At 37.2% G+C, this 21952-nt stretch overlaps 1 protein-coding gene across 1 annotated transcript in view; it reads left to right on the top strand.

Annotated features, from left to right (window-relative positions):
* Window positions 1–21952, top strand: part of LOC131987772 (scavenger receptor cysteine-rich type 1 protein M160-like) — a 45656-nt gene that overhangs the window by 7824 nt on the left and 15880 nt on the right. Inside the window, exons 5-16 of the mRNA XM_059352635.1 lie at window positions 441–541; window positions 654–743; window positions 1207–1324; window positions 1431–1544; window positions 2554–2709; window positions 4020–4135; window positions 5111–5182; window positions 8551–8681; window positions 17770–18063; window positions 18792–19106; window positions 19201–19491; window positions 21620–21934. Coding sequence (XP_059208618.1) covers window positions 441–541; window positions 654–743; window positions 1207–1324; window positions 1431–1544; window positions 2554–2709; window positions 4020–4135; window positions 5111–5182; window positions 8551–8681; window positions 17770–18063; window positions 18792–19106; window positions 19201–19491; window positions 21620–21934 — 2113 coding nt within the window. The remainder of the gene's footprint in view (window positions 1–440; window positions 542–653; window positions 744–1206; window positions 1325–1430; window positions 1545–2553; window positions 2710–4019; window positions 4136–5110; window positions 5183–8550; window positions 8682–17769; window positions 18064–18791; window positions 19107–19200; window positions 19492–21619; window positions 21935–21952) is intronic.

Below are 21952 nucleotides of genomic sequence, written 5' to 3'. Positions count from 1 at the left end.
GTGACTTTTTTTGGTCTTTTTACATATTTTTTGGTCATTTTGTGTCCTTTTTTGGTCATTTTGTGTCTATTAGTTTTTTGGTAATTTAAAAAAAAATGTTTGTAATTGTACATTTTTTTGTATTTTTGTATTTTTTGGGGGTAATTTTAGGTATTTTGGGGGGTAATTTTGTGTCTTTTTTGTAATATTATGACTTTTTTTGGTAATTTTATGCCTTTAATTGGTGATTTTGTGTTTTAACTGTATTTCTGTATTGCATTGGTTATTAGCTGGTAAAATGTTCTTTAAGAAAACAATAAAAAGTTTATTTATATCTACGTTTTCCAATGTATTTAGTAGGTTTTATTTAATTTATATCTTTTTGAAACTAATTGATTGCCTTTTTTGGTTTACTTATCTGTTTGTTGTATAATTATATTGTTTCTTTGTTCCTTTTTAAGTGCATTCATGCAAAGGCCAAAGCAGCACAAGAGATCAGCCCGCAGCTGTGTGATGAGGTGCAGGAGGTTTGCCTCCAAGAGCTGATGATATTCCTGAACAAGTGAGAATAAATTATTTATCTACAAAGATTTCCATATAGAATCTATAAATATCACCAATTAAAATCAGCATGTTGCATTGTTAAGACTGCAGTTTCTTTCTTCGGTTTGTAGGTACGATGAGATCCTTGGACAAAAAGCACAAATGGACAAACCCGAAATGAAATACTTCTTTAAGACTCTGAGGAACTGTGAAAAACTCAAGTGAGTTTTTGAGCACTTCTTTTACTTTGCTGAATATTAATAGTTCAGTTTAAACTTCTTATTCTTTTCTAAAAGAACATTTTACCGGCTAACAACTAATGCAATACAGAAATACAGTTTCTACAGTACAATGAATCAGAAAAGCACAAAATCACCAATAAAAGAAGTAAAATGACCCAAAAGTTGTAATATTACAAAAAAGACACAAAATTACCCCCCAAAATACCTAAAATTACCCAAAAAAGGACAAAAATACCCCAAAAATATGTAAAATGACCAGAAAAGACATATTACCGGAAAAGGACACAAAGTTGCAAAAAAAAGGAGACAGAATTTTACCAATAAAAGACACAAAATGACCAAAAGATTTGGTCTTGTTTGGTCAAAAGACTTAATTTAAGACAAATAAATAATGATAAATAATGAGAGTTGCTTTTTATAATGTTCATGACATTTCTCTCAGGCTGTACGTCCAGACCAAAGGTGAAAGCATCCTTCTCAACGAAGTTATGGGAATCCTTGAAAAGATGGAGGCTTTTACTTTGAAACTTCTGATGAAAATCGTGGCCGACTTCTCAGAGGTGACTGTCCAACTCAATCCCAGATTCACCCGTTTTTATTTCAAAACATTCATGTGTTTCTATTGAGAAATGTCAAACTAATGTTTATGTTAATGTTTCGTCACAGAGCCACCTTCGGAAGTATTTCAAATCGGACAACAGGGAATACCTCCTCTTGTGTGACGCAGTAAACACTCATTTCATTGAGCTGTCCGACTACAAGGATACAGACATACCTAAGGTACGTTCAAAGTCTGAGCTTTTCAACAGCTTTTTTATTCCAGTAAAGTGGGGAAATCTTTGTTTCCTACTTTAATGCAACATTAAAGAATTCATGTAACAATCTAGAACAAATAGGCAAAACAAGCTTAGGAAATTAATTCATATTTTCATCATTTTTGATGGATTTATTTGCCAATTTTCCACATTTTTATTGCAGTTGTGCTTCTTACGTTTTCAAGTTATGCATCAGTTTTTCATTTGAGGATAATAACAATAATTCTAAGACATTGATCTTTAAAATTAGTGAGATAAAATACCATACTCATCTTAGGATCTTCAAGCCTTATACTTATATATATATATATAATATATATATAAGTATAATATATATATATACTTATATATATAATTTCTAGAAATATATTATATTTTCTGACATTTCCCCAAAATATGTGACTTCAAATGATCTTGTGTGTAATAAAGAAACAGATCTTATATTTTCCCCTCCATGTACGAAGTTTTTGAATTTTTTTGTTTTCTTTCAAGTTTTGCTCACCAAATCAAAAAATCTCACTATTAAGTCATATTTTTATTTCTTTTTTAAATTTATTTAGTTAAGTGCTTGTCATTAATGTTCAAACCTTGATTTAATAATAAATAACCATCTGGAATCTAAATTTAAGGCAGGAAAGTTTGACCTTAGAGTATTATTTATTTATTTATGGTGAAGGATTAATTTGCAGAAAAAGTCACTATAAATAGGTGCAGAGAACAATTAGAAAAGGCAAGTGGGCGGCCCGAGTTCGAGTCTGACTCGGAGCCCTTTCCCTCTGTCTCCCCCTTTTGCTCTCTCTCACACTATCAAATAAAGCCTTGAAAAATGGCCAAAAAAGATTTTTTTTGAAAAGAAAAGAAAGAAAAGGCACCCAAAACATTTAACGTATATGATCTCTGAATATGCATGAATTTTCTCTGTTTTAAGTCTTATCTACAGAAACTAAACTGTGTCTCTCTCTGTCTTTTCTCAGAGAGTGATGGGCGAGGCCTACAGGTCCATTACTCACATCTATCTCAAACATCTTATCCAAAGCAGCCAGAGCAAACTGAAGAGGTGCTGGAATCCCAACGTGGCAGAGACAGTCGCTGAAGACGCTAAGCTGCTCCACAACATCAGCTCACATCTGGTAAGATCAACGGACTGCCTGTCTACTGAGCTGCACATCATGATTTAAAAGCCCCACACCCCATCCTCACCATCACCACACCGTTTGTGGTGGTATTTATTAAGTGCATAAAAAGTAACAATTCTGATTTATCTAATGGTGCACAGACTGATTTTGCAAGAGCAACTGAGGGTGCAAACTAATTACAACTATCAAGAAAACATTTATTTTTACAGTCTATGTCAGGGGTCGGCAACCTTTACGAACAAAAGAGCCATTGTTGGACAAAAAAAGAGAAATAATGTTGAAATGGAGCCGCAAACCTTATTTTGAGCCTCACAATGAAAACGTAACAGCCTACTAGGTCTAAATTAGCCTCCCAACATTACTAATAAGTAATAATGAGCATTTATTAATATGATTTTGTCAGAATGCAGCGAGGAGCCAAATGCAAATGAGAGGCTGGACACCAAAGAAATATCTCAGGAGATTTGGAATTGAAAGCTAGTCTAGCTAGAGAAACTCAAAACTAGACTTGAAGTTAGAAAAATGTAGATGTTAAGGTGCCGGGCTGTAGATGTTTTAATACCCTTTATAGGGAAAACAGAAATAATTTGTACATGTTGTATGATTTTTTTTTGTCACAGCCACATGTGGCTCTGGAGCTGCTGGTTGCCGACCCCTGGTCTATGTAATGCACTCATTTCTGATGAAAGAATTAATAAGTTGACTCTTAATGCCAGATATATTTCATGCAGTGGCTTTTGTGCCCGTATGATCTTATTATTATTATTATATATTATATATCATATTATTTTATTTAAAATTACTTTATTTATATTTTTCATTTTATTTATTTTTATATTGTTTATTATCTATTATTACATATTATATTATATATATTATATTATATACTGTACAATTATTATTATTATATACCGTCTAGTCACTATAGCATTGTTGCATCATATCACCAGTTTAATTATTACCATCATCTTGCCAACCATCCTACCAACTGATGATGTTCTTTTTTTAACTTCTTAAGTGTCCTTGTTCTATTCTGTGTTTTTTTCTATTGTTGTTTTTATTTATGCTATCTCAGTATTTTATTTTATTTTATTCTATTGTATTTTATTGTACTTGAACACCGGACTGCTGTGACAACCGAATTTCCCTTCGGGGATGAATAAAGTAATCTATCTATCTATCTATCCATCTATCCATCTATCTATCTATCTATCTATCTATCTATCTATCTATCTATCTATCTGATAAGTTATCAATATCATGTTGTTTCCCTGGCAATAGTTTATATTCCTGGCCCGTTTCAGGCTCCTAGTGTTGGACAGTGGAACCTCATGCTGCTGAAAGTCACAGAGCTCTTGGAGTGCAACAGCATTGATTCGATGAAGCTGATAGCTGCAGGCATGCTGAGGGAATGTCAGAGGTAAATCATTGTGATGTTTCTTACACACATCTGCTCAGAAAGGCTTAAATCTGTTCTTTCAAATCACTAAAACACAGACTGCACAAATGTGAGGGAGCATTTCCAGCTTACAGTTTGTGTTCACCATCTCTCTCATTTGGATCATATTCACCCCTGCTGATACCTGGGAATTTATATAAACATATTTTTTCTCTATTATACATTTTTTTTTACTACGGGTGGCCTGTCAGGTACACATAAAAATATTGCCGATATCGGAACTGGTGGGGAGATAGCAGGTCAACTATAGATGTCACATATAAGTGTTGTACATAATCTGAAAGCTGGAACCTGAAGATTAATTCTAGTTGCAGCTCAGCACCATGTTTCAAGTTGATCTTGTCAGAAAGCTCTAATAAAAATGACTTAATCAATGAATTAACTATTTAAAGCTGTTAAGGTGTATCAGGGTTCAGAAGATTAATGTTTGGCCTTATGATGTCCATTTCCAGCTCAACTATGCCTCCAAAATCCCTCCAATATATTACATTAACACACCAAAACCTCGAGGAACTCCATAGAGAAATCCATGCTGTGATTTGACTTTTGACATTTTGGAGATTTCTATATTTTCAGTGATTGGATGGCAAACAGTTCTGTTCTCTAATTGGCTAAGAAATCCCCTTATTGTTGTATATGTGGGAAAACCATCATCCTCTCTCTGTCTCTAGTTTGTGGCTGTAAAGTTACATGAAGCTGTGATTATCCTAGAGGTCACAGCAGCTCATTTTATAGTGAGGTCAACTACTACAGGGACTAAAAACAACTCATTGAATCCACAAGAGTCTCAGCTTTCCAGCCATAGCCAATTAATGCAATTCACAGGCTGTTTAGGGGCCCCAGTATGCAGAAATATTCAAATACAACAGGCTACAGTATCTAATAACAATTAGAGGAACTGGATCTCACCAACTCTTCCTGGTATTTTGTGTGCAGCGAAGACCTGGAGCTGCTGCCTGAAATCCTGCAATGGAAGGGCCTTTCCAAACAGGGGGTCAGAGAGGTGCTGTCAGTCCTGGAGGACCTCCCTGGCTACAAACCAAGACCCAGATCTACATCCTGGCTCTCCAGTTTGCGATGCTGCTGAAGGCTGAGCTGCTGTGTGACGAAGATCAACTGCAACAAGCAAACACAACGTTGATGGTACAAAAACATTCAGGAGTTGTGAACTTTTTCAAGGCTCAGGCTGTTACTGCTGGTGTCACTTTCTCAAATGTGATCTGGACTCACAGATGGAGATAGAGTGGCAGACATGTTACACCACGTTTTTATAAGTTATGGCACAAAAGGGATAGAGGGTGCTCAAATATGAGATAAGATATGCCTAAATGTCTCGGATTTCCTTTAAGTGTTATTGTTATATTAGGAAGCTGAATATGTATTTATCTTGTTTCCCAAAAGTTCATGTTTTTTATGCGAAACATGAAAAATGACACATACTGTAGGCCTATTCCAGTGCTGCTGAAATGCTTCTATGACGTGATGTTTGTTACTTCCTCAGCCTATAAAACCAAACTACATTTAGTTTTCGATGGTTTAAAGCTGAAGTTGTTTACCGTTGACTGTTAACAGTAAAATTTGGTTTTGTGCAAAAGACTGGACAGCAATTAACATATTTATAAAAGGGAATTTTCTAATATCAGAAACAGGAATTATTTAAATGAATCAAAAGGGAAAATTTAGTTTTTATTATCTTGTGCAAATACAAAATTAGTTTTAAAACTTTTATGCTGAGTTTTTATGTTTCCTTTTAGTTTAATTTCCATTTACTTAGTGTACTGGAGGTGGAAAATTAAACTGAACGTCACTGATAAAAATGCTCTGACTTATGTTCACATATTAATATGTATTATTTATTACAGTCTAAAATATTTATTAAATATGCAAATGTTTGGAAAAACTTCCCGGTATTCACTACTCTGCTATCTGTCGCACAATATCAAACTTTACTGTTAAAATCAAAGATTCTTCTGATTTGCTTCAACACTTCTGAATTAAACTTGAACTACAGATGATGATTAAACTTCAGCTAGCTAGTTTATACTTTTATTTATCAACTTTTTATCTTCATGAAATAAGATTTCCGTTAAATTCTGCATGCTAACCCATTTAATTATGCATTCCTATGAACCTTCAGATTTTTATTTTACTTACAGGGTTTTATTTATTATTTATTCCTGGTAAAGCTGTCTGTTCTGCTTCAGTGTATTACAGTTAATCTTTTTCTGACAAATCGGATCTATTGTATTCTTCTGTGGCAGTTATATTGGTTCAGAAGATCAGGTTGAAAGGAAACAAAAAACACTTGTACTTTTCTGTCTTCAAAGCAATGAATAAAATGATTCAATAAAAAGTCAGATTTTGGCTGTGTGCTCTTTGGACCAACTTGAAATAGAGAAATGACAATATAATCAGAACAGAGACTTGATGGGAAACTGTTGCTCCACAACTTGGAAAGAAACACGAACGACAAAGGCTCTCAAGATAAATGTGAGGAGTAAAGGAATAGATTAGATTTTTTAAATTATGCTTTTCCCACTTCTATTTTTTGTGTTTTGTCTCATGAAAATCTAGCTCCTTTAACCTCTCCAGGTTTATATAGATAGACCTTTGGCCTTTGCTCCTGTGAGCTCTATAGTCATCTTCGCATGCCCTATCATAAAGTTAATCAGACAAATATTTCTCCGCTGTGCTGCAGAACATCTGGGATAAAATGAGAAACAGCCTGTCTGATAAAGTTTGTCCTGACCAGGCAAGCCACTGCTGCAGCACAGAGAGAGTGGAGCCAGTCTGGGACCTGTTGGGAAAAAGGATTGAGGAAACCTTTAAAAAAAATGATCTGACTCCAACATAAAACCTCTCACCTATTTCTCTGCGCCGATCGTTTGATGGGGAAGGATGAGCAGGAGAGGTCTGAGTTCTCAGTTTAACTTCACTTTATTACAATATGTCAAAAATGTGTAGTTACAGAGTCTCTGGGTTCAATTTCAACTGACAACACATAGGCTGGTCAGTTCGCAAAGTCTGAACACAGTCTATTTTCCCTAAACCCAGTTTTATAGCCTAACAAAGGTTTACTAAGGATGTAGATTGATCTTTATGCAGTCGTTGCCTCCTTTAGATCAGCTGATTTGTCAGTTTATTAAATACGTGTACACGAGTCATGTCGCTGGGCAGAGCTGTCTTGTATTCCACTGCCCAACAGACATGTCCTTGGTTTGCAACAAACTGCCAAATCACCAATTCCTGCCTTGAGATAAACCACCTGCAGAGAAGATAACTGGAGACACAGATTTTGTAACAGAAACAACCATACAAAATATATATTTTTGTGGTAATAGAATCTTACTCTAATTAAGGCAGAGGAATTTTCTCACACAGCATTTCATTGTTTGCATGCAGTAAGCAAATGGAGTAAATGTATTTACAGTCCTTTTTAAACTATGTGTTTCTTTACCTTGTACCAGGTGGTCACGGCACTTAAGGCTTCTGAATGCCTGCCGGGTGTTTTAAACCTTCTGACACCATAGTTTAACAGCTTACATGATTAATCTATCAATACACAGAAAGAGAGTACACACACACACACACACACACACACACACACACACAGTCACACACACACATACACACACACACACACACACACACACACACACAGACAGAGATGTACACAGAGACAGACACACATGATTATTCTAAAAGACCACCAGTCCACCTCGACTTCTGGACACCAGCTAATAATGCTTTGTTGACGGCCTTCACAGTAATGGCATGCAAGCCCTTCTGCTTGACACTTATTTTGACGGTATCCCACCTTTTTTGGAATCATGTTGTAATTTTTAATGTTCTGCCACTTTAAAATTGTACCGCGCTCCATTCATGTAACAGCTGGAGACAAATAACAGATTTAGATTGTTAATACATAATATAATCAATCCTTCTTGGAGAGAATCACATCAGTTGAATATCTTTGGCCTTTGGACTATTGGTTTGGCAAAACAAGGCATTTAAAGACACCACCTTGGACAAACTGTGCTGCACATTTTAAACATCTGCTTACTGATGTTTAATACACTCAGTAATTGATTACTTAAATAAAACATAATCAATAGATTAATTAAAAATTCAGAAAGTTTTTCGTTTTAGCTGTAATTCTGTGTCCTCTGATTGACTCTCTGCTGACGTTAACACATCTACAGGAAATAACAAGAAGCTTCTGACTGCACTTATCTGATAACACCATCTCTGCCTGCCTACAACCTGTCACATGTCAGCAGCTTCTCTTGAAATTAAAGGTGATCAGTTTAATGATAATAATTCAGAGAGGTGTAAATATCATGTTCCAGTTAAACTCCTCCTCTTCCTGGACGCAGATACACATGGAAGACAGCAGATGTGACGATCAGAGCAGAGAGCAGACAGGGAGAAAGAGGGACGGGCAGAGCGATGGTCTATGTGGACATGGATCACCTGTTGGTGCTGGTGCTGATGCTGTGGAGCTCTGGTAGGATTCTGATTGAAAGTTTATGCTAATTATGAAATTATATTTGTTTTGAACCTTTAAATCACATAACAAACTGGTCACAGATATGAACAAAGAACACTCCCAAAATAAAAAACAGAAAAACTTTAATAATTCGATAGGCAAATATTTTTTAAAATGTAGGCATTAATTATTGAAAAAATATATGGCAATTGACATTACTTTCTTAGTTTACCTATTTATTTTTTGATTCATTTTCCCCTTTATTCAATTTGATAATCAGAAGGGACACTGGTAACATGTCTTTTACTTCCTGTGAATATAATCTCATCATCCTTATTTCAATCTACTGCATGTTTTTTTGTTGTTGCATGCAGCCTGTGTTAACACTTTATTTTGAAAACCGGATGTAGTTGCACGTGTATTCACCAGGCGTCCATCGTTGTTTCCATAGACACACACACATATACACAGCAGTGTTCAAAATAATAGCAGTCCAATGTGACTAAACAGATTTATCCAGGTTTTTAGTATATTTAGGGCCACGGGGCAATGGCACCGAGCACAGTATAACAGTATAACAATAGTCCTCGGGGCAAAGCCCTGAGCACTATTGTTATACTGTGGATTTTTTCTTCTTTCTCTTCCGGACGCAATTTCGTCCTGCTACTAGTCCTACAACTCGACGTAAGTCGCGAAAAACTGCCCAAAATTTTGCATTGAAGTGTATGGGACGGCCGAAAAAAAATGAGTGAAAAAGAACAATAATTGGAGATTTTTAAACGTCTACTTCTCCGGCATAATTTCACCTAGAGACTCCATTTAAACTTTAAACAGTAGACACAAGTCTTGTGTATCGGTGTATTAATCCACGTTTCGATAGGTCATATAGTTTTTTATCAATCCCTGTTCAATGACCATGATCAGTTTGGGAGAAATTCTGAGATTATAATGGGTGTGTATTGCATGGAATGTTCGTGTCACAGTGTGTGACATCATCGCCAGAGTGTAGAGGGAGAGAAAAAATTGTCAAAAAATAAATTTGAAAACTGTGCTCCAGGCCGCAAATTCCACTTTACAGAAATAATTTTACAGAAATAATTTATACATAGAAACTCTTCCTTTACAGGGATATTGCAGATAGTATGTACATCACAGTTCTTATTAGCCAAGAGTTCACATTTGTTCATATTCAAACAGACCAGGTGCCTTAGAAAAGTCATTACATTATTCAGGGCAACTGGTATCTGACTCACATCTCTAAAGAGAACGTGTGGTATCGTCAGCTGTTACAGTCCTGTTGATGATGAAAGTTGTGAGAATTTGTGCATGGAGTAAAAACAGATATTGTGAAATCGGACATCAGCAATGAATACCAAGTTCCAGAACAAATCTAGGAGTCGTTCCATGTTTCATTGTGATTGAGCTATTGCCATCAGCAGAAAGAGTTAGAAGCTGACATTTTTCTCACGAGTTAAATATGAATTAATGCCTGATAGAAATCTAAAAAGAGGATAAAACTATTTTCAGATATCAGTTCAGAATAAAATATTTCTAAGACCATTCTATTATTAAAAATATGTCCATTTCTCATGAAGCCATACTGTCTAATCAATTACTGTGCCATGGTATCATAATCATTATTGAGCAGAGAGATAGGTCTCCAGTTATCAATGAGAAGCACTCATCTTTTCTGGGTATTGGAATCAGTGTAATCAAGCCTTGAGTGAGGCTTAGAGGAAGAATATCATTTTCTATTTTCTGAATAAACTTGTAGGAGAAATGGAGCTAGCTGGCTTGAAAAAGATTGATACAAATCAGCAGTTAGTCCATCAGTGCCAGGAGATTAATTATCCTTTAGTAATCTTTTCAATTACAAGGGAACTCCACTTATTTTACACATCACTAATTTAAATTACTGCAATTAACAAAAAACATTTTGCAGACAGTCCATTTTATGATGGGCTCCTGAAACATTTATAAAAGCAGAACAGTGCCATCTGGTGGCCAAAGTAACACAAAGCGCCTAGGGAGTGACTGACAGAAACATAATTTCATCAAGTAATTTAGTCAATCATTGCAATGACAAACGTTCAAAGTAAAGAACAAACATGTTTTATACAATAACTATACATTTATAAACAAAAACAGCACATTGTCAAGGAAATGAATAGGAAACTTTTTTTTTTACAGTTTACAGTTATTGAGTTTTTAAGTTTTCAGTGATATTTTAATATATTTTTAGATCAGCCAAATCATTTTACAGATAAAATATTTTTCTAGTATTTTAATTAAATTAAATATATAAGTTTCATCATCTGTTGAATTTGGACCATTCAAGTATAAAGTTTTGTTTCTGTATAATATGTAAGTATTGTTCCATAAAATACAGTTGTGTGGAGACAAATTATGCTTGGAATGCCCAGACCATTGAAATTTCTTGATGAAAGTCAGCCAATTTTACACGGAGTTTCCCGACAGTGTAAGGACAGAGAAGTAGGAAATTTAAACCACAGAATTGACTGATTGGGAAAGTATTCCCTTTTGTGACAGGATTCTGTAGGTATCTGTTAATCCAGTTGATTTTTATAATTTGGTGAAATACTGTCAATGTAAAAACATTAAGTTCTCCTTCAGCTAAAATTGTCGGACATTATTTTTTAATTTGTGGGGCTTATTTTACCATATACCGGTAATAATTAAAATTATCTTCTCTAAATGGGAGCAGATGGATTTCAGGATGTCTAAAGATGAGAACATATATGAGGCTCTTGACATTCCTTCTGCTTTGCTTATTTAAACTCTGCCATATATAAATAAGTCTCTAGCTAACCAGCTATTGAATTTCTTTTGATGGAACCAATAACAGAGAGAAAGTTATTACGTACAACTGCTTCGGGATCTCTAGAAATTTAAATTCCCAAATACGTTATTGTGTCTTTAACAGGAATGCCACAAATTTAATTAATAGCGGTTTTATTTAGAAGAATGATTTCACATTTTTTCAGATTTAATTTCAGACCTGAGTATTCAGAAAATTTAGACAGAGCAGATATAACCAAAGGCACATCATGGGTGTTTTTTTAAAATAAGGTTGTGTTTTCTGTTAGTTGTGTTATTTTGAGTTCTATCCCTTTGAAAGAGGCCTGTAACATTAAACTAGAAAATTTCCTCTGGGGAAATTCTGAAAGAGCCACGGGGGCTACTGCCGGTGTGTGTACACTATGATGAGATTCTTCAGAGATTTCAAACAATTAATACCAGTAATGTTATGATACTATATTATATACATGGAGCACACAGCAAGCATTGCTTTTCAAGTATTTATTTATACAGCAACCTATGACCTTTAACCTCAAAATGTGTGTGCGTGTGTGAAATGTGTATCTGGAGGAGTGTGCGTGCTTGCACGCGTACGTGTAATCACATGAAGTTATGTGTGTGTGCGTGTGTGTAATCACATAAAGTTACTTGTGTGTGTGTGTGTGTGTGTGTGTAATCACATAAAGTTACGTGCGTGTGTGTGCGTGCGTGTGTGTGCGTGCTATGAGGGGTATTTTATGCCAGCGAACAATACTAAAACGCGTGTACAGTGCCTATATGATGACATCAAACCTCTGCAGACGCAGACGCTGCACATGCGTTGTTGCGCATACGCCTACGTGACGGGTGCGTGACGGGTGAACTACGCCGCAAATACGTGACATGAAGACCCGCATGACTGTTAAGAGTGTACAGGCACACGCTGTGTAGTATAGGGATGGGTCATTCGTGCCTACATTCGTGATCTACACAGATCAGCTGTTACACACAGTTTCAGATTCATACGGGATTGTTTATATTTACATTTACATTTGTGTGTGTGTAACGAAAATCGCATAAAGTTACCTGTGTGTGTGTGTGTGTGTAATTAAAATCACATAAAGTTACCTGTGTGTGTGTGTGTGTGCGTGTTTGAAGCATGTGTATCTGGAGGAGTGTGCGTGCTTACGCGCATGTATGTGTGCGTGTATCTGTAACTGTAATCACATCAAAGGATCAAAGGCTATCAGAGCAAAGATCAAAGGCAATCAGAGCAGCCACCAACTGCCAATGTCCCGACACAGTGACAGCAGCCAGAGGTGGACAGACTGGAATTTCTGGCCTCGAACAGAAAGCATTTTTAGCAAAACCATAATACCTATCATTGATCCGACTTCACTTTGAGCGTCCTGAGTTCTTTTTTTTTTTTTTTTTTTTCTTTTTTTTTTATTGGTGAAATGACCTAACAAACAAGGTGAGATGAGAGACAAATACACTACACCATGTGGACCACAAGTAGAGACAGCAGACATACAGCGCAAACAACAACAAAGAAAAACATAAATGATAAACGAAAGCGTCTTGAGTTCTTCCTGAACGTAAATGAAAAAATAGCTTTGTTAGAGCGTTTTTAATATGGGAATCAATGGGGCTGTTGGTGCGTGTTGGTGGATCATCTGTGCGTCCTACGCCCCAAACTATAACTCTGACAGCTTTACCAGAGGATTGTGAGTGAGAAGACAAATTTTACTATGTTTCTACGTATAAATTATTTCTGTAGAGTGGCATTTGCGGCCTGGAGTGCAGTTTTCAAATTTATTTTTGGACTTATTTTTTCTCTCCCTCTACACTGCAGCGATGATGTCACACACTGTGACACGAACATTCCATGCAATACACACCCATAATAATCTCAGAATTTCTCCAAAAATTATCATGGTCATTGAACAGGGTTTGATAAAAACTATATGCCCTATCGAAACATGGATTAATACACCAATACACAAGACTTGTGTCTATGGTTTAAAGTTTAAATGGAGTCTCTAAGTCTAAGTCTCTAGGTGAAATTATGCCGGAGAAGTAGACATTTAAAAATCTCCAATTATTGTTCTTTTTCACTAATTTTTTTTCGGCCGTCCCATTCACTTCAATGCAAAATTTTGGGCAGTTTGGGCCCCGAGTACTGGTCCCTACTATTGCTTTAGGGGCCAGTGCTCGGGGCGATTGCCCCATGGCCCAAATAACTGAATACTTCAGCAACAAGTCCGTAAATATACGGGACGCTGGACATCCTTGTTGATATCTAAAAGACGTGCCATATAAGAGTTTCACAGAGCTATTATTGTCCTTGTAGAGAATTTTAACTGCTTTAAAGAAAAAGTTCCCAAAACGTAAAAATGATCGAAAATAAATTCATGACTCACCGTATCAGATAGATAGATAGATAGATAGATAGATAGATAGATAGATAGATAGATAGATAGATAGATAGATCCTTTAATAATCCTTTACAGGAAATTACAGTGTCGCAAACAGCGTATGGACAGACATAACAAACACACATTCCCTCATATAGCTAAAATACTTTAAAAAACCCCCCCAATAAATACAATAATAAATACTACAAAGTGCAAAGTTATTTTTGTGCATTATAAAACCGTATAGCAAAAGCCTTTAGAAAGTCCAGAAAAAGAATCACCCAAGAAACAGTTACGGTTACCATAGTTAATCCACTCCTAGGTTAGAAATCGGGCTTGCAACCAGAGGGTTGCCAGTTCGAATTCAAGGACTGACAGGTCAAGGACTGATGTGCCTTTGAGCAAGGCACATAACCCCCTCACACAGCTACCCGGGCACAGTAATGTGCTGCCCACTGCCCCTTGCACGGCGTGTAGATAATTTTGTATCACATTCTTCCTTGAAATGATTATTTTATTCATTACATCTCTCAAGGAGCTAAATAAAACATGTTGACAAATGTTGAAATTACAATGTAATCCTCTGTTACAGAGTTTTCTGTTTCTAATTGAAGTATTGTATTTCTTTCAACATTCCTTTTATTTTATGTTAAAGAAATACTTAAAGGATTAAAGTTTGATTGATTTATGATATATTTCATGCCTTTTTGCAAATTCTGCAGAGCTTTTTATTTTGAAAACAGAAATATCATACATATTTTAAAAGTTTATATTTTTTTTACCTTGCAGACTGTGCAGATGTAATGCAATGTGATTGAATAAAATCATACTCTCATTAGTGACTGACTGGAACAGAAGGAGAAATCTGGTTGTCAGAATAAAATCCAGTTAAAAGTTGTGGCAGGGAAGTCTCAGAATCCCAACTATTGTCTGTATATAAGTGTAACGACATGTAAATGTTTTTGATGACAATTGCAAATTCTTTTTAAAAGATATTTGTGTATTTCTTTTACAGTTTTTCACAACCGCTATGACCCGTTTGTCAGAACCTTAAAAACTTTTTCAAAACTGTTAACGCACATCACACCTGATACACACAATTCCCCAAACAGTTAATTTCATGGTCAAAATCACCCAGTGTAACTAAACACAGACACACACTTCCAAAATACAACAATACACTAACACAGTTGACCAAATCTACCAAAACACTGACACACGTTGTCTTCAACAGAAACATTTAGTCAGTCACAGCACAATGTCATAAAAAACACTGACAACTGATGGAATAACACAAACTCAATCACTTTGCATGTGTCAAATCGACTTTTTTCCTTTTTCCTCTACAATCAACAGATTATTGTATTGATCATACATGTAAATTAACCCTCTGGAGTCACCAAAAGCTCCAAATCATGACTTCTTCATCATCCAGACTAGAAAACAAAGCAGCGTGGAGCCCTACTGTAAATTTACCTCTAAAGTTCTGGCTGTAAACTCCATGAGGCCAGTTTCAGTTTGATGATGATATACCAAGTAAATCTGGCTCAAATATATTTAGTATAAAATGATAGAACTGGTTGGAACCATCTTACGTATATGTTGTATTGGCGACCTTTGTTCACATTTGCAACATTTACTGTAAAATTCTTTATTGAGCAATATAGTGTTTTGAAAGTAAAAAAAGATTCAAAATCACATTTTATGTTGGACTGAATGACTAAAAAAGACACAAAATGACTTACAAAGACATGAAAAGACATGAAAATGATTCAAAAATGGACAAAATAGCCTCCATAGAGACAATGTTTGTGATCATGTTCTTCATTTTTCATTTGTTGGCCATGAATTTTGGCCCTTTTTTGTACAACACTCAGTACAGAAAGTGAACGAGCCATGTCAGAGCAGCTTTGCAGAATGTTTATGAAAGAAGAAGATAGTGAGTGACAGGATTTGCAGTAAACACTTTACTGTATTGCAAATGAAAATGACTTACAGTAAAGTAAAGAGGGAAAAAATCAGCTCTCATTCATTACTGCATTGCCAAATAGACAAAAAGAAAAAGGAGCAGAAGCTGTGATCAATGTAATCTTCAATCCATTAGTTTTGAACATGAGGTTTTCTGTTTTGACAAACCGTGTGAAAGCAATTGAAAATTCACCAGTTAACATCTACTGTTTTGGTCTTGATTGAGCTTGTGTGTAAAAGGAGTTAAAACTAATTTTAAATGTGTAAAATGTGTGTATTTTGTGTCAAAACAAGAAGAATTGTGTTACAGTTTTTCACAACCGCTATGACCCGTTGTTCAATACTTTTACCGCTTTTTCAAAACTCTTCACACAGTTACCACAACATCAGCCTGTGTGGACGATACAATTAACACAATTATTCTTCTTTTGACACAAAATACACACATTTTACACATTTAAAATTAGTTTTAACTCCTTTTACACACAAGCTCAATCAAGACCAAAACAGTAGATGTTAACTGGTGAATTTTCAGTTGTTTTCACATGGTTTGTCAAAACAGAAAACCTCATGTTCAAAACTAATGAATTGAAGATTACATTGATCACAGCTTCTGCTCCTTTTTCTTTTTGTCTATTTGGCAATACAGTAATGAATGACAGCTGATTTTTTTTTACCTCTTTACTGTAAGTCATTTTAATTTGCAATACAGTAAAGTGTTTACTGCAAATCCTGTCATTCACTATCTTCTTCTTTCATAAGTAAACATTCTGCAAAGCTGCTCTGACACGGCTCGTTCACTTTCTGTACTGAGTGTTGTACAAAAAAGGACCAAAATTCATGGCCAACAAATGAAAAATGAAGAACATCATCACAAACATTGTCTCTATGGAGGCTATTTTGTCCATTTTTGAATCATTTTCATGTCTTTTCATGTCTTTGTAAGTCATTTTGTGTCTTTTTTAGTCATTCAGTCCAACATAAAATGTGATTTTGAATCTTTTTTTACTTTCAAAACACTATCATGCTCAATAAAGAATTTTACAGTAAATATTGCAAATGTGAACAAAGGTCGCAAATATAACATATACGTAAGAGGGTTCCATCCAGTTCTATCATTTTATACTAAATATATTTGACCTTGTCTCCAGATTTACTTGGTATATCATCATCAAACTGAAACTGGCCTCATGGAGTTTACAGCCAGAACTTTAGAGGTAAATTTACAGTAGGGCTCCACGCTGCTTTGTTTTCTAGTCTGGATGATGAAGAAGTCATGATTTGGAGCTTTTGGAGACTCCAGAGGGTTAATTTACATGTATGATCAATACAGTAATCTGTTGATTGTAAAAGAAAAAGGAAAAAAAAGTAGATAAGAAACATGCAAAGTGATTCAGTTTGTGTTCTTCCATCAGTTGTCAGTGTTTTTTATGACACGGTGCTGTGACTGACTAAATGTTTCTGTTGAAGACAACGCGTTAGTGTATTATTGTATTTTGGAAGTGTGTGTCTGTGTTTAGTTACACTGGGTGATTTTGACCATGAAATTAACTGTTTGGGGGATTGTGTGTATCAGGTGTGATGTGCGTTAACAGATTTGAAAAAGTTTTTAAGGTTCTGACAAACGGGTCATAGCGGTTGTGAAAAACTGTAATTGAATTGTCCACACAGGCTGATGTTGTGGTAACTGTGTGAAGAGTTTTGAAAAAGCGTTAAAAGTATTGAACAACGGGTCATAGCGGTTGTAAAAAACTGTAAATATTTGTGTATTTCTCCAGGACTCCAGGCTGAAGAAAATTACAAGCAAACAGGTAAACAGAGAGAGAAGAGAGAAGTAGAAGTCATTACAGCAGAATCAGCAGTTTTAATTTAAACTCTTCTGAATTAAAATTGGTTGTTTTACTGATGATTCTCTTGTTTCTGTTCAGAAACTGTCAGGTTGGTGGGAGGAGACAGCCGCTGTGCAGGAACACTGGAGCTGAAACATAAAGGAGAATGGAGACCAGTGAGTTACTCTGTCTGGACCCTGAAGACAGCAGCTGTTGCGTGCAGAGAGCTGGACTGTGGCTCTGCTGTTTCTGTAGGAATGACAGAGGAGTCCTCAGACAGATCTGTGTGGAGGATCAGGTCTGAATGTGTTCAGTCTCGATCTGCTCTGAAAGAGTGTGTAATACCGATACCTGTCTCTTCCTCCTTCCTGGATCTCACCTGTTCAGGTAAGCCACCATGCAGTGACATCATCTCTGACAGTAATGAACCAGGTTGACAGATATATGAAGCAGCTAGAACATCAGTGGACTGTCTCCAGCAGTCATGACAGAGTCTGATGAGCTGCTGTCTCAGTAAATCAGGTGCAGAATGCAGGAAAATATAATGTATATATCTCTATATATGAAAAAAACATGTCTGCTGCTTCAGGAGTCCCCTGGGCCAAATAGCAACCAGTCTTCTTCAGCTGGACAGCTTTCTCAGCCACTGGTTTCCACCAGCAGGTGCTTTGGTTGGCAACAGGCACCAATGACCTACTGGCCACAACTCTGATTGGAGAGATCATTGTCTCTACAGATTTTTATTCTGGGTTACAGACCTTGTCAGAAAAATAAGAAAATTTGAAAACATTTTAACTTTTCTGTGTTGAGAGCAAAGACTGAAGTACATGAGCAAAAGGGATACAATTCAGAATCTGCCAATGATGATGTATTATTTTTTTTTTAAAACAGTTAAAGTGTTAAAAATGGAAACCAATTGTTATAATGTATCAAAAGTAAATGTGTTGGTAAATTGCTTCAGTCTGTTGTGTTTTAAAGATGAGTTCTGTTGTTGATGAATTTATGTTGGAATTGTTGTCCAGTTTGAATCACTGACTTCTTGTTTGAAGGCATCTATTCATGTTGTGTCCGGTGTCTCTTGTCTCTCTCTGTTTTATCTTCTATCATATTTCCAGACTCTGTCAGGCTGGTGAATGGGACCAGTGTGTGCTCAGGCAGACTGGAGGTGAAGTCTGACCAGTCTAACCAGAGCTGGTCCTCAGTGTGTGAAGATGACTTTGACCAGCAAGATGCAGAGGTGGTCTGTAGGGAGCTTGGCTGTGGGGCTCCTTCAGTCCTCCAGGGGGCGCTCTATGGAGAAGTGGAGGCTCCAATGTGGACCAAAGAGTTCCAGTGTGGAGGAAATGAGTCCTCTCTACTGGACTGTAGAAGCTCAGACTCAAATAGAAACACCTGCTCACCTGGCAGAGCTGTTGGACTCACCTGCTCAGGTATAAGAGAAAGCTGCAGCTTTGATTTGGTTCATTTCTGTTCTGATGAAACTCACTTTATTCTTTTACTGATGACTCTCTTGTTTCTGTTCAGAGTCTGTTAGGTTGGTGGGAGGAGACAGTCGCTGTGCAGGAACACTGGAGGTGAAACATGAAGGAGAATGGAGACCAGTGAGGGATCGTTACCCTCCCTGGACCCTGACGACAGCAGCTGTTGCCTGCAGAGACCTGGACTGTGGCTCTGCTGTTTCTGTAGGAGAGAGAAATGAGTCCTCAGAGAGATCTGTGTGGACGATCAGTTCTCACTGTGTTCAGTTTGGATCTGCTCTGAGAGAGTGTGCAACATCATTTTCCTCTTCCTCCTTCCTGGATCTCACCTGTTCAGGTAAGCCATCACCGACATCATCTCTGACAGTAATGAACCAGGTTGACAGACACATGAAGCAGCTAGAACAGCAGTGAACTGTCTCCAGCAGTCATGACAGAGTCTGATGAGCTGCTGTCTCAGTAAAGCAGGTGCAGAATGCAGGAAGATATAATGTATATATGTGTATATATGAAACAAACATGTCTGCTGCTTCAGGGGTCCGCGGGGCCCTGGGCCAAACAGCAATCAGCCTTCTGGTTTCCACCAGCAGGTTCTTTGGTTGTCATCAAAACAGGCACCAATGACCTACTGGCCACAACTCTGAGCAGCTCAGCTCAGCCGAGGGCTCGTCAGTATCTCCACACCCACATGGTGTCCTTCCCCCTGGGCAACTCCTGTAAAGGAGAATACAGCCCCTCTCCCTTTATGATTGGAGAGATTATTTGTTCTCTACAGATTTGTATTCTGGGTTACAGATCTTACCAGAAAAATAAGAAACCTTTTTCACTTTTCTGTGTTGAGAGAAAAGACTGAAGTACATGAGCAAAATGGATAAAATTCAGAATCTGCCGATGATCATGTATTATTTTTAAGGTTTTGCAGAGTGGCCCCAAAAGCAGAACAGTAGTCTGGCAATCAGTTCAAAAGTTTATTTTCAAAAGCACAAAAATGAATCCAAATGGTAATGTTCCCACAAGGCAAAAACAGGAGGAGAGCAGGGGAGCGATCTCTGGACTGCAGACACAGGGCAGAAAACTGTAACAGGAGAGGAATAGGTAAGCACATGGAAGTAAAAAACACAAAGAGCAGGGAACTGGAAAAATACATTAAAAAGTCACCTAGAAAAATACTAGAATAGAGCGTTGAGTGTTACAGGTAGTAGTAGAAAAAAAATCTGGCTTTGAACTAGTGGAGCAGCCAGATATTTGTATTCAAGCTGGATTGCCCTGATGAGGAACAGGATTGCTGCAGCAGAAGTGGGAAACTGGAGGAAACTCCCCCGGTACACGCCTCTGGGAGAGTAGGTCAAAGGGAGGGGAAAACAGAGGAACACACGGGTAAATATTGGTGGGAACGGCAGTTATTTTCAGTGTACTGAATCACTAGAATCCATTCATTAAAAAGATAAGTAGAAAAGATTTATTCACCAGATCATTCAGTTCTTAACCGGAACTATGACAGTGTATCAGTACCCACTGAGCTGAAACACGGCCGAGCGTTCACTTCTACTAGCTAAGTGAACTGAGGATGACCGTTCATGAATAAGCCAATGAGCTGAGAATTTAGTTGGATAAAGCTTCAGTTACATCAAACTCAAAGCTGCTATAATAATCATATTTCCGCAACACCTAATTATTAAGTACAATAGTTAGCAGGACTTCCTACTTCAAGGCATAAGAGACAACTCTCACAGGACTCCCGTTCACTGTACTACTACGTTCAGTGAACGCATGACAGGCTGACTGATACAGAAGCAGAGAGTGAATCAGGGCTCTCGTTCACTTTATTAGTACCTTCAGTACACAAACTGAAACACTGACTGACCATGCCTACCGAGAATGACAGTTTCTTTGAGAGGGAGAGAGGGAGAGAGGGAGCTCCGGGGCAGAAGGTAGCGGTAGTGCAACTATTCCGCTGGAGGGCAACCGCCGGTAAAACACAAAAACAGGAAGAAAAAGAAGTGAGGGGCGGGCCTGAGTGCCGCGCGAGAGACACTAGACGGGACACGGGACAGGAGTTCATCTGAAGTTGAGAAAAGAACGGAACTTTTCAGGAAGTGATTCAGTACGGTTAATTCACATAATGATTCATTTTTCAAACAAAGCATTTGCAAACGTGACATTCCTACAGGCGAACAAAAGACAGGCCAAAAAACCCCCACTAACCTTGACATTATTGTTCTCAAACGCACAGAAAGTGTTAAAAATGGAAACCAATTGTTAGATTGTATTATATGTAAACGTGTTGTTGGTAAATTGCTGCAGTCTGTGGTGTTATAAAGATGAGTTCTGTTGTTGATGATGAATTTATGTTGGAATTGTGCTCAGTCCAGTTTGAATCACTGACTTGTTGTTTGATGACATCTTTTTATGTTGTGTCTGGTGTCTCTTGGATCTCTCTGTTTTATCTTCTATCATCTCTCCAGACTCTGTCAGGCTGGTGAATGGGACCAGTATGTGCTCAGGCAGACTGGAGGTAAAGTCTGACCAGCCTAACCAGAGCTGGTCCTCAGTGTGTGAAGATGACTTTGACCAGCAGGATGCAGAGGTGGTCTGTAGGGAGCTTGGCTGTGGGGCTCCTTCAGTCCTCCAGGGGGCGCTCTATGGAGAAGTGGAGGCTCCAATGTGGACCAAAGAGTTCCAGTGTGGAGAAAATGAGTCTGCTCTCTTGGACTGTAGAAGCTCAGACTCAGATAGAAACACCTGCTCACCTGGCAGAGCTGTTGGACTCACCTGCTCAGGTAGAAGAGGAGCTGCAG

Source organism: Centropristis striata, chromosome 16 (assembly GCF_030273125.1).
Source record: "Centropristis striata isolate RG_2023a ecotype Rhode Island chromosome 16, C.striata_1.0, whole genome shotgun sequence".
Lineage (NCBI taxonomy): Eukaryota > Metazoa > Chordata > Actinopteri > Perciformes > Serranidae > Centropristis > Centropristis striata.
The sequence above is the reverse complement of the archived record's forward strand: the minus strand, read 5'-3'. Positions and strand labels throughout refer to the sequence as shown.